The following is a 13,687-nucleotide window of genomic DNA, read 5'->3' on the forward strand; positions in this document are numbered from 1 at the left end:
CAATATGTGTTTTTTGTTAGTAAATTACAATAAACTAGTCAGATTTGTACAGATACCATTATATGAAGTTTACTTTTTTTGTTTTCCAACCTCATCAATAGTTAAATAAAGATATATAAATAACACACCATCATTACAGTGCTGTTGAATTTTAATTATTAAAATGACCACCTGACAAATGATGTCACAAAAAATCTATTACTGGTCTTATGTTAGCATGTGAGCCCATCAGCCACTCAGTGAATTTAACATCTAGAAGTGAAAAGAGAATCACATTTTTAGCTTAAGTTTAGCTCTTTATATTCTCATTTCAAATCTGTTATTAAAAACAGTTTTTGCACAAATAGTTGAATAAAAATCAAAGTGAGGCTTCATTAAGCTGTTTTTCTAAACCAAACATCCAAATGACAAATAAATTAACAAACATTTAGATTTACATATTTAATAAACAAAAAAACACTATTGAAGGACATGAACAAATAGATAAGAAAATAAAAATATCACCAGCTCACAAAAATCTAGCAGGACAGGATTTGGATGGAAAGCTTTAAGTAAAGTTGCTCCAGTCAAGCCTCAGTCTCCCTGAATTAGGCAAACATAATGACAGTAATGTAATTTAAGCTGCTCGTGAGGAATCATGTGAGGCACGCACGCTCACTTTTTCTTTAGCCCACAAATACTGAACCTCCGTGTGTTTATGTGCAGCTCCAAACTCCGGGTTTATCAATAATAAATGAGCGCGCAGCATCTGAACGGCCAGCGTGACCTTTAGGACTCCGATGAAAGGAAATGCATCTCAGCGTCTCCTTTGGGTGCCTGCGGATCTCTCCCGTCCTCCGTGTCCAAATGTCCCACCCGGACTCGTCTCCTGGCGCGCCACAGGAGGAATGCTGGGAAAGCGTGTCTGAAGGCCTTCCTGAAGTTGTTGCCCATGAAGGCATAAACCAGCGGGTTGATGGAGGAGTTGCAGTAGGACAAGCAGTGGCCCCAAATTTTTAGCTAAAAGAAGAGATTGTTTAATTTTTCAATTGCTTTTTTGCTTTTTTGTTACATTTAATTGTAATAATTTGATGAATTTAATCATTTTGCTTTATATTTGAGCTTTTTATTGACAGGCGGTGAATCTCCAGACTTGAAAGGCCTTCCTTACTACCTTCAAATTGAGCCAAAACTGACCATTGGCGTCATGTTCTGTCTCACCTTGTATAAAAAGTAGCTGCGGAGTCCGAACGCTTGCAGCAGGACGCAGACCTGGATGGGGCCCCAGCAGATGAGGAAGAGGACCACTATCACCTTCACCATGTGGGAGACTCGAGCTCGGACGGCGGCTGCTCGCTCCGCCTGAGCCTGCAGCTGCAAAGGCAAAGGTTTGCTCCAGAAGAATTCAAAGGACCAGAAAAGAGACACAAGTTCTAACTTGGTAGCTGCTGTCTACAGGGTTCACACTGGGTCGGCCAATGCGCTTCAGCATGAAGGTGTAGCAGGCGATGATGGTGAGGAGGGGGAGGAGGTAGATGGCCAAGAAGTTGTAAATGATGAAGGCTCTCTGGACAAAAGCAGAGGGGAAGACCTCGCTGCAGTAAATCTGGGGGCCAAACCAGTATCCTGCCTCTAGACGGGTGTACACGAGCACAGGGACGGACAGAAGCGAGGAGCCTGCAGAGGATGGAGGACAATGTTTTGTTCTGTAAAGCTTTGAAAAATTATAGAATGGAACGGTTGTGTCAGAAGTGATGGAGTTTGGGTTTTACCTATCCAGACGGACACGGAGACGGCCAGAGCCAAGCGGGGAGTGCGGTGTCGCAGCGACTGCAGAGGATAGACCGTCACGTAGCAGCGGTCCACGCTCATGGCAGACAGGGTCATGCAGGTCGCCTGCGCAGTCACCTGACAAAAACACAAATTATTCTCTTGGTCTTTTATTTTGTTTAAGCAAAACCTTAAATAGAAGAAAAAATAGATAAGAAAAGAAAACAGAAACATTTACTTTTAACCTGCCACAAAAAGTTGTATCACACTATAAAAAAACTTTCAGTTAAGTTGCATAAATTAGCGATTTGTTGTGATAATTTTTTTTAATTTTATGTTTAAAACCAGTTTTTATTTGTCATTTACTTATTTTGTCAGTGGAATAACTGAACTGATGATCTGAGAATTTCTGCATTTGTGGAGGTTTTCATATGTAATGAAACGCTTATTTTTTTATTCAATTAATCTATTTGTGTGAATGCTTGGTAGGCATCATAGACTGTATATAAGATATATACAGTATATTATATATATATATATGTATATATTATTTTTACAGTCTATGGTAGGCATTCATACTATAGGGATTTAAGCAACAAGCTAGTTTTTTAAACTTATATATCTACTAAGGTTTTTATGTGAATTTGGAGTTTAAATTCAAAATTCAAATTCAACTTTATTTATATAATGCTTTTCCTGCTTTCAAGCATCTCAAAGTGCTTTCCACAGTAACATAAATATCAGTATGACAGAAAGTTGAAAAAGCATTCATAATAAAATAAAATAAAAACAAATACAAATAAAAACACATTAAAAATCCAATATCCAATAAAAAACATGTGGGCATGTAAGAGCTAAGTAAAAGCTATACTAAAAAGATGAGTTTTGATTTTTTTCTTAAAAACCTCCACAGTGGATGAAGCTTGAAGCATGAAGTTTAGCTCATGTTTAAGCAATGCATTCAATCTTTTTGCAAAATTAGGGATTTTTTTGGCAATTTTACCAAAGAAAAATCAGATATTTAGGTCAACTTCAGCACTCTTTCATAATTCTTTAATAAAATTTCCAGCCTTTTAACAAATTTAGCATTCTCAGCAAATCCCTTCAGTATTTAAAGAAAATTTTGTCACCATTTTCAGCAAAATCTTCAGCATCTTCAGCGTTCACAGTAGCATTATGGAAGGTAGCGCAACATTAATAGTTATATTTTGGCTTTTAGGTGTCTTATGGTCCATCATTTGTATCTTTTCTATCTTTTAATCTATTCAATGTCTTCTCAAACTATTAGCCTAAGCGCTTATCTTATGTTCATCATTTGATTTATGTCTTCTGTGTTTTATGACTTTTTATTGTCTTTTGTTTAAGCACCTTGTGCTCTTTGCATGTTGTATAAAAGATGCTCTACTAATAAAGTAACTGATTGTTTAATAAGTGTATAGCTTATTTTGATTCTTAGAAATGTCTATTTTTGTAAAATGCTTATTAATGCATCATAGCCAACACAAGTACCTGGAATGTTATGTTTGAAATTAGTGATTACATTTAGACCTTTATCAAAAATATCAAATTATACTACTTTATAGTTTGATTTAGGGGTGGATAAATTAGGATTTGATTGTCATACCAAGCAATCATGTTTTTAGCCAAGAGGAGGAACATATATAATAAAGATTTTCTTCTTACCTTTTATTTTAAATTCCCTCTCCAGCAAAATAATTCACAGTTTACCTTTCTTTTTTGATCGTACACTCATTTATTTAGTCTTTCAATCTGGATTTCGATCAATTATAAACAATAAGTCTCTAATAAAAGTCAGTATTTGTTAATATAAAACCATGGTGATGACTTTAAAAGGAGTAAAACCTGAGATAACTCAAAGTTTTCCAAGAGTTTTACAAATAGGAAGTTTGATTAATATAGTTTTGTACCTGTTGAAGGTAGTTAACCAGACGGCACATAAACTCCCCAAAGATCCAGCTGGGCAGAGGGTACAGAGTGGCGGTGAAGGGCACACAACACACCAGGAACAGGATGTCAGTGGTGGCCAGATTGACTGCAGGAGAACACAACAAATGAGGGAACACAGTTCAAATGTAGAATCCATTTCATCAAATAAAGATTTATTTGAATCTCGAGTCACCTATGTAGAAGTTGGTGACAGTCTTCATCTGCTGATGCTTCGTGATCACATGTATGACCAGCGCGTTCCCAACCAGACCCACCAGCATGATGAGGCCGAAGAAGGTGGGGACCAACCAGGCGTCCACCAGCTGCGGCGGCGCTTGGCTCTCCAGAGAAAGGTTGCACACTGATCCACAGTTCAGGCTCTGACTGGTAACCGGTTCTGCAGACATCTTAACAAAAACAGACACTTTGATCTTACAAAAACTATCTTAAAACTGCTTTTTTAATGATATATCTGATTTTACACCCAATTTTGTTTAAAATAGTCCTACCTTTGTTTGGTTCCTTGCGTCTGTCTGAGGTTTGCTTTGCTGAGCTGCTGTTCAGCTTTCTCCTGGAGATGAAAGCACTGCCACACATAACCACAACCGGCAGGGAGGTGGGGGGGCGGCGAGGTGGCGCTTTAAACAAAAGCTCCATCATCCGCTGCAATCACCCAGGACTGAGTGCTCCTTCAAAATGACTGCAGTTACATTCGATTGAGGTTATAATTAACAAACCCTCAGTGCAGGTCAAATCTGGAACTTAACACAAAATACAACCGAAACAAGATGTTCCAGAGCCAGTCCGGACTGAGTTTAACAAAATTCTTAATTTTTGTAATAAAATTGACTCAAGAACAATTAAAATAGAGACCTGGACCTGTCAGAAACAGGTCAAAGTGACTGTTCAAGTCATTAAAGCTTTATTTATAAAGCACTCTTCATATAAAGCAAAGTGCTTTGCGGGCTTAAAACAATTAAAAATGAAATTATAAAAAACTCCACACACACACACACAACATAATGCAACATAAAACGACACAAGAACAAAATTCAAATTAGAAATAAATAAAACACAGCAGAAACCTTTCCATTAAGAAAAAGGTTAACAAGTTTGAACAAATATTGCAAAATCTAAAGAAATGAGTTGATAATAGAATACTGAACATTTAAAGCTCAACACACAAAATCTAATGCTTCCTCTTCTTCTTTTCTTTTAATTTCTGCTGCATTGAACTCAGTTTTTCCATGAATGAAAATACTTTTTTATGAGGACAGATCGGTCTCATAATTTGGAAAGGCTCACTAATGCACACGCTCCGGTCCTCAAATATATATTTGGAACTTTTTCAGAAGAAGCTCCAATGACAAGAAATGCAATGAAAAGTGAAGACGGACCAGAAGCAAGAAATTAGAACTGACTTGATTCTTATGAAGACTGCAAATATAAAAACGAACCTGGATTTTATGGAAGATTCTGGAATCATAAAACACATAACTGATATTCCATGAAAAGTATCCACTGAGATGTGAATAAAGTTCCCCCTAAAACCAAAAATCGCTTTGACCAAAAAGAGAAAAAAACATTAATAAGTTCTGATATGAGATTTTTAACATTTGTGGAAAATCTGATAATAAAGCTAAAAAAAGTTTGAATAATTCTATATGACCATCTGTCTGTGGTAGTTTAAAGAGCCAAGAATCCACTTTTTGAGTTTTTAAGTGCATTATGATGTTAATTCCTCACAAAAACAGCCCCAAAGTTGAATCCTGATCCATTCTCACATTTCTGAGGGTTCCTCTAAAACCATACACTCTGAACACCAGCCGTCTCAATCCCTGAGAATCATCGGGTCTCCACATTCTTCCATATGAATGTGGGGGAACAGCCCCTTCCAAGAAGAGCCTGCGCTAACAGCACCGCCCCCAGACTGGCACACACTCTCCCCACGGTAATCATGCACATCGTCCATCTCATTTTCCAGATCTGACTCTAGGTCAGTTGTCTAAGGCTCCACAATATGCGCATCCATATTTGTAAAAGTTTAGATTTTGTTAGTTTTCGTGGGCGAAACGCAGACATACTGCTTTGGGATGATGTCATGAAATGGGCGGCACACACAATGAGAGAAAGGCGGAGCCTCAGAGATTGAGGCGTCTTACTTTTGGGTAGGAAAAAGAGCTTGTGAAAATAACTCATACAAGATTAGCTCTTTAGTGTACCAAAGGTAAATCAAAAGGAGTGATGAAATGGAAAATGGATTAGATGGATAACAGGAAAGTCAAATAAGACTGAATCAACTGGATAACTGAAGTAACATTCGGAGCAAATTTTCTGTTACAAATACGATCTGTTCCAAACTGTTCCAATCTTTTCTTTTTTTCTGTCTGCATCTGACTCACAGCTATATGAATACTAAAATACTCTGAAATGCGATTTTAAGCTTCATTTTCTTTATATATATGTCCTCCATCATCAGAAAAATGATGTTAAAAACACTAAAAACACAATTGTCATCAGAGTGAATCGTTAGGAAAAACTTAAAAAGATTTGATGCACATTAACCTCAACACAAAGCATTTCTCACCATAAAAAACAAACCTAAACAAAAAAAAAGGCAAAATTCAAAGTCACTGAACAAGCAAGAAAAATTAATATTTTCTGTTTTTGTTGTTGAAAACACTTGAAAGTTTGTCAAATGTGCACCCAGAACACTGATTGCTTGTTGTTCACCAAACAAAGACAGTAAATACAGGAGATGAGGACGGAACAACCTGATCTTCAGCACAACAGACTGAAGCTGAGGGATTCCTGCCAAGCAACGAATAGAGATGCAGGAAATGAAATGTTCTTTATTTCATTACTGTTGAGAAATTAGAATGTTTTTAAACTTTTTTAGCATTAACAAATGAAGAGATTTCCTACTTATTACTGTTTGTATTATTGTAATAATTATTTGATGAATACAATCTTTTTAAATAAGAATATTCAGATTATTGTTACTGATTAATATAAATGATTTGTCTGTGGATGATTTGGAAATTTGATTACATCAATGATATTAATGATTCTTTAGAACTTGAATCTGTTACTGTAGAGTATAAATATTTGATATTAAGTCCTGAACCGGATATTGATAATTCATGTAGAGTAAATGGGTGAGCCGGGGTTGGGTTATATAAGTTCACTTCCTTCCACTCCCTTTCAGGGAATCTAGATGTAATTCAATGTGATGGTTTTTTTTCATGTATTATTCCTGATTGCTTGAAATAAACCATTTTATTCATTCATTCAATTTGTTTTCAACAAAATTACTGAAAGTTTGTATTGGTGGTTGTTTCCCCCCAGTTTATTAAAATGAAATCTTATGTAACCTCACAAAAAACAAATAAACACAATAAAGAAATTCTTTCTAAACTTTTAAAATGCATATACATATTTTTTGCAAAAGCAACTGTCCATCTTGGTGTTGCTTTGGATGCTTAAGTGTGCTGAAAGCATGTTGCTTTCCTCCAAAACCTTTGATAAATCCAACATCTGAGGAAAAAAACTATAAAACAACACTTCACCCAGCAACCACTAGATGGATCCTTGAAGTCACACTTTACTCAAAGAATCACAGATAAAATCATGTATCCGGTCTCAAGAAAAATAACAAAAATTTACATCGTTTTTATTTTTTTTTATCAATTGTGGCTTACTGTTGCTAAGAATGCAGTTTAAACTTAATCATTTTTAAATGCTTTAATGGTTGTTAATCAAACTCCTGGTCTACAAACCAGTTTTATGTTTTTCAGAAAGAAATGATACTGTATGTAAATAGTATTGACTCCTGCACTAACAAAAAAGCTGTTTGAACAGTTGAAAAGTAGAATTCTTTTTCCCCTTTACTTATCTTGCAAATGTAAAGGCTTTAATCATGTTTTTTGTTCATTTTCCTGTCAAATGAAAAACAAAATTCATTTTTATCACTTTATATTGTAGCAAAACATTGTGACTTCTAAATATTTTTAACACTCACGCTGCTTCCATGGTGACTGACATGTAAAGCAAACAGATGAAGCAGAAACAAGAGCTACATTATTACATTAGCTTTTATTTCTTTCATATATACAGAGGCATATTGCACAGGTTACAAATCCTTAAAGCACTGAAGTCCTTAAAAACCCTAAAGTCTCACTTTGACCGATCAAAGTTAGAATTAGAAACCTGTGTACTTTATGGAGGGTTGCTTTCGTTTGTGCGTTTGCTGCGTTTTGTTTGTGCGCATGTGATGGTCAAAGAATTTACAACTTGTATGTACACACAGATAAATAGAGTTTTACCTTTACAGAACGGTAAAACAGCTTCCAGACACAGACTCCTCCATGTTTTCTGCGTAACACTGCCTGACTACACCTGCTGAGTAGAGCGGTTCAGTAACAGCTGATGGGGAACTTACCAACATCAACTGCTGAATTACATTCTTGGACCATTTTTTTTCCCATCGTTTTGTGAAGAATTGGCTGAAGGTCTAAGAAAATAAGTCCACAAATGTGTAAAAATAGAAATCCATCCACATTAAAAGCTTTTTTTTCTTATAATGTAGAGTCTACAACAAAAATAACATCAGAATCAATTTATTTCTGACTAAATGGATTTGAGAAGCGTGTTTCCATTTCTCCTTCAAGGCTAAAAATATTCAAACTTGGATTTTACGCCTGTGTGAGTGGTCTGCAGGAGGGGCCACGGCAGGAGGAGGTAGATGTCCACGCGTCGACAGATTTCCTCGCCAGCAGCGTCTCGGATGCAGGGAGGTCACAGCGTGATGGAGGCGAGGAGCTTCTCATATGTTGAAGCTTTCTCCACAGCCACACGTCCCCTTGATGTTAGGATTGTTGAAGATAAACTCACTAGACAGCTTTGACTCCACAAAGTCCATCTCAGTTCCCAGAAGGGTCAGTTGAGCCTTTTTCTCAATAAAGACTGTCACACCTTAAAAAAAAAGAGGAATAACTATTACCACTCAATTATATCCATGTCAGATGACATAAAGTTCTGTCTCTTTATAAACTCCACTAGAATGCTTAAAAAAAACTTTTCATAAACAAAGAAACCCTCCATTTTTTTCTTATGTATGACCTGAACTAAATCGATTTGATTTGATTCACAATTGCCAATTAGTTCTTTTAGTGAATCAACTTTTTACAGAAAAACAAATATCGTAAATGGTAAATGACGTATACGTTTTTCTACCTTTTTACGCTTTTCTACCTTCCTCAAGGCCCAAAGTACTTTACAGTCTCAGAACATTCACACTGGTGGCGACCTTCCACCAGAAGCACACATAGCTGGACAAGGCAGAATCAAACTTGCAATATTCTGATCAGAGGTCGACCGCCCTACTGCTACACCACGCTCACCCCTAATAATTATCAGCCTGGGATTCAGAATAAGAAAAAGTGCTGAAAATGCACAGATTTGGTCTGTGTTTGGATTATGTTTTTCAAATACTTGCAAAACTTTCAAAACTTAGCAGCAAGATAGATTCAAAAGATCTAATAAATTATAAGATAAGATCAGTAAAACTTTGTAAGTTTGTGATTCTTTAGTAATAACTTGTGTGTTTCCCCGACTCCCAAGTTCTTCCCTGTCTCCTATAGGGATAACATTATTTTTTAAAAACCAAAACATAATACCTAGCTGGTCTGGTTTCTTACTGCATTAGTTTTTTTTTTTTTTTTACATTTTAATCTGATTCCTTGAAATTACTTTTTTATTTTTGTACACTTTTGTTTCTGGAATATTGTTTTAATTTCTAAAATGTAATGTTTTTGTTATTATTATTTGTTTTGCAATTTTAATGGTCATTGTGATGTTTAATCAAACATCTTTCAGTGCGGAGTGATTTGTTGATGTAATTTTTACTACAGGACTACCATAATAATATCATTGTAATACTGATCACTAATTAAAATCCCATTAGTTTTCCCATTTGTCCCTCCAGCATATGACCCATGCCCTGGGGGAGGGGTGAGCTGCAGACACAGCTGCATTCGGGAACCATTTAGTGATTTAACCCCTCCAATCCAACTCCTTAATATTGAGGGTCAAGCAGGGAGGTGTTGAGTCCCATTTTTAGTCTTTGGTATGACTCAGCCTGGATTTGAACTCACGACCTTCCAGTCTCGGGGCGGACACTCTACTCGCACATCGCAAGTTTTCCTCATTTCCTGCCTGCAGTCCCAGTTCACAATATGAGGCACTCTTTTACAGCACAAATGTTTAATAATTATACAGAGAGGTCCTTACCGTCCTGCAGCACCTCCTCATCAGATTTGTCCTTCTCTTTTGTGTAGTTCAGTGTGTACGTCAGTCCGTTGCAGCCGCGTGTTCTCACTCCGACTTTTAAACCGATCTAAGGAAAGATCAAACATGGGTCAACATGTACTTTTACTTTCAAATGACAGGAGAAAAAACAGCCCAAAAAGTGTATTAATGAGCATAAATGTAAAACTAAAACATTTCTTGCAACAAATTGAAACAAAATTATATTTAAACATCCTGTTAAACAGTTTTCTTCAGTTTTTTTTTTCCTTGGCAAAAGAGATAAATCTGTTACACTCCAACCGTTACATAAGTGGGTCAGAATCCATCCTGTTTCTGCTGACATTTCAGCCTTCCTCCCCTCTGAGTGAAGCCTCTCACTCCCTTGGGTCTTTAAACACATTGACATTTCAAGCTCCAACCCAATAACCAATGTACTGTTGTTGCTATGCTCTTATTTTTCAAATGTTCCACTAAAATCTGACCATATATATATATATATTTTTTTTCTTGGCAAATATAAATAAAACCAGAAGCAGATTTCCCTAACATAAGTCAGGAAAAAATGGCAAATATTTATTGTCATATTTTCACAGATTTACAGTAACTTTTGCAGCAGAATGGAGAGTTTTTAATGAATAACAGTCCCGTTCGGGTCCTCACATATTCTGGTTTGTCCTGCAGCAGAGTTCTGATCTTGTTCACAGCTGCTGGAGTCTAAAGAAAAAACAGAAAGTACAAGTTACTCCTCACAGGAACAGAAAACACAGAGCTCAGTTGGGTGGTGTGTTTTTTGTTTAATTTTTATTTTTTCAAACTGTGACAGCTCTGTGGATTCTTTTGAAAGAATGAACTTAGAGAAACAAGAGAATGTTTGATTCTAGTGTGCATTTCTTAGCCTGCTGTGATTCCTTTTACTGTCAAAACATTGGAACAAAGACAGACAATGAGTGTAATCCGCTGTAGGAAAAGTGAAATCCCAAAATTTGGACCAGGAATTTGGGAGCAGAAGGAGAACAGGATTAGGCACCAGGTGCTAATCCCCTAAAGTCTTTACAGTGGGATCACCTGTGTGCTGAATCCAAAATTACAGGATGTCCTGCATCCCAACCTGGTGATGTTTACGCTCTCTGAGGCTGGTTTTATGGTTAAATCTATTTAAAATATTAAACTCCAACAGCATTATCAAAAAATAATCAACCGTGACAGTTTAAGGAAAAGATGACAGCAAATCCCTTATAAAATGACCCCCAGAACATGCACAGCTGCATCGGTTTCACAACCCACTAGCTTGCATTTACAGAAGTTAACGGTTTTTATCAGTCAAATGCACATTATCTCACAGCAGCACAGTCAGAGCAGCTGATATGCACCAACAGAACATCTTTATCAAAGCCAGACATGACCAATAACAGACACTTTTAAGAATTTTAATTTATTTTTTTCTATTTTGATCAGTTTTGTCATGAAAAATATTTGACAAAGCAAAAATCAGCCATTTTTGACTAATTTTTCTGTTTGATTATTAATTCCAAATACATTAAACAGTGTTTTATTTTATACTACTGAGAGTTTAGGTTTAAGAAGGGGCTAAACTGATTTTAACTGGGGATGCAACATTTTATTTCCCCCATAATTCAATTCAAACCTCAATTTATGGTACACGATTTTGGTTCGAAATGATTTGTGATTTACAAAACATCAAAAAAGCTACAAATTCAGAAAAATCCTTGTTTTTAAGTTGCTAAAAGGCAAATAACAATGAATAAAAAAGCTTTCAGTTGGCTTATTAGTCTAGTGTAATAAAAAATAATAATGATTTAAATATTTAAATTTAGCCCAACATGTGTTTGACAATTAGGCAAAAGTACTGAGTAGGGACGCGAGGATTCAGTTCAATTTTAAACCAAGAATTTTGGCATCAATACTTGCAACCTTTGCTTTTTTTTCCTTAAGCTTAATTGAGAAGAATTGCTTTATGAAAAGCAATGTAGAAGAAAAAGTTTGGTCAACATGACATCTTCAAAAAAAAAAAAAAAATTATGGAAAATTACTGAATTATACAATTGTTGTGCATGCTATTTAGGACAAGAGGGAACTTTAATCCTTAAATTTGAAGAAACACATCATTAAACGTCCTGCAGATCCTTTCTGTTGTTTCAAACTTTTTTCTACAATTTTCACTAAAAAGTATCTTTAAAAAGCTTGTCTCAAAAACATAGATGTCAGTAAATAAGTATTAACTATTAATTAACTAAAATATTTTTTACATTTGGAATGATGGGTCAAAAAGAGACAAAAAGAAAAATTCCTAGAGGGCGTTTTGTTTACAGTTGCTTCTGCATGATTCCTCGAGTTTTGTCAGCAAATACAATCCCAAAACCTCTAATAAAGTGTTGGGAAAGCAAGATATAAGATCAATTTGAGTTTATAAAATGGTAATTTTTAAGAAAATATGCCCCCGGGCCGGTTCAACTTGTTCCGTTTCAGACCAGAACCTTATCAAGAACATCTCAGACGTGCCAAAGTGAGCCAGAATTGTACAAAAAGTTTCGAATCAGAGATTGATCCCTTTTTAAGGCTTTTGTACATTTTTCCCTCTAAGCTAACTTTGACCGAAAGCAGAAGAAAAGACGTCTCTTACGTTAAAAATATATCCTTTATTTAGAAAAAAAGAGAGTTTTCTGTAGCTTAAATAAAACGTCAATATCAACGTGAAAGTACAACATTACAGGAAAATGGATGTTTATTATGGAGATCCTAGTTAAACGTCTGAAAGTCAACTCAGCCCAGTTAGCTAACTACTTAGCCAGCTTACACAACAACCACAGAAAAACATCCACAACGAACGTACCGTTTCAAAAAAATATACAATAAAATTTCCAAAAAAGTCTTATATATCTTATTCACCCATACATATCAAACTTACCAACGTTAACGCTGCTCGTGTGGCTAAAATCTTTCTTTTATTGACCGCCCGGACGGTCGCTCGCACTATGGAGGCAGACATGTTGATACTGTCAAAATCACAACATAGAATTGCGCAAGCGTGAAAAAGTAGGTCGACGCCCCCGTGGACTTGACGTACAATGATTGGCTGTTGGTGATGACTGGCACGTGTGCTGACCAATGAAATATGTTTTTTCTTTCGCTGAAGGACGAAACATGCAACTCATGCTAGGTTACGTAACGTCATTGTTTTAGAGCTTCTGTTTATTCTGATTATTTAAAGGGTCAGTCATGTCTGTTTGTAAACAACTGAGAGCTAACTTTCATAGAAAATGTGTTAGTGGGACGATTAACCTAAACGAAGGCCCTTTCTGAAGCTCTGGAACATTATGTTCCACCCACTAGTGACGTCACAACCACACCCCTCTTTCAAGCTGTAAACAAAAAAGGCTGAAGAAAGTCGTTTAATATCAGGGATTCATTTACATTTAAAGGGAGTTTCTCGGTACTGGAGTAACATAATAGAAGCAGAAAACATGAGTAAAAATTGAGACTATCAATAAAAAATTAGCTCTGCCTTTTCCGCTTTGTTTTTTCCAATTTGCTGCTTCAAAGCTTTCATTTGTCTTATTTTGAAAAACCAATCATTCATTGAATTATTCGATTTTTTCATAGCAAAAGTTGAAAATGGCAACTGATATTAGCTGTGTTTTTAATGATCCAAATTCACTTGCAA

General features: G+C 35.9%; 2 protein-coding genes across 2 annotated transcripts; both read right to left on the minus strand.

Annotated features, from left to right (window-relative positions):
• Nucleotides 1–149: 149 nt before the first annotated feature.
• Nucleotides 150–4,698, minus strand: kiss1rb (KISS1 receptor b). The gene is made up of 7 exons (XM_024275375.2): nt 4,206–4,698; nt 3,890–4,103; nt 3,678–3,802; nt 1,752–1,887; nt 1,418–1,656; nt 1,201–1,353; nt 150–999 (listed from the first exon to the last, which is right to left on the minus strand). Exons 2-7 carry the CDS (start codon nt 4,101–4,103, stop codon nt 769–771), a joined length of 1,098 nt encoding a protein of 365 aa, XP_024131143.1. The 5' UTR covers nt 4,206–4,698; the 3' UTR covers nt 150–768.
• A 3,074-nt stretch (nt 4,699–7,772) lies between these two features.
• isca1 (iron-sulfur cluster assembly 1) lies at nt 7,773–13,090 on the minus strand. The gene is made up of 4 exons (XM_024275374.1): nt 12,932–13,090; nt 10,666–10,719; nt 9,988–10,093; nt 7,773–8,670 (listed from the first exon to the last, which is right to left on the minus strand). Exons 1-4 carry the CDS (start codon nt 13,010–13,012, stop codon nt 8,522–8,524), a joined length of 390 nt encoding a protein of 129 aa, XP_024131142.1. The 5' UTR covers nt 13,013–13,090; the 3' UTR covers nt 7,773–8,521.
• Between the last annotated feature and the right edge of the window lie 597 nt (nt 13,091–13,687).

This window comes from Oryzias melastigma, linkage group LG9 (assembly GCF_002922805.2).
Source record: "Oryzias melastigma strain HK-1 linkage group LG9, ASM292280v2, whole genome shotgun sequence".
NCBI classification, from domain to species: Eukaryota; Metazoa; Chordata; class Actinopteri; order Beloniformes; family Adrianichthyidae; genus Oryzias; species Oryzias melastigma.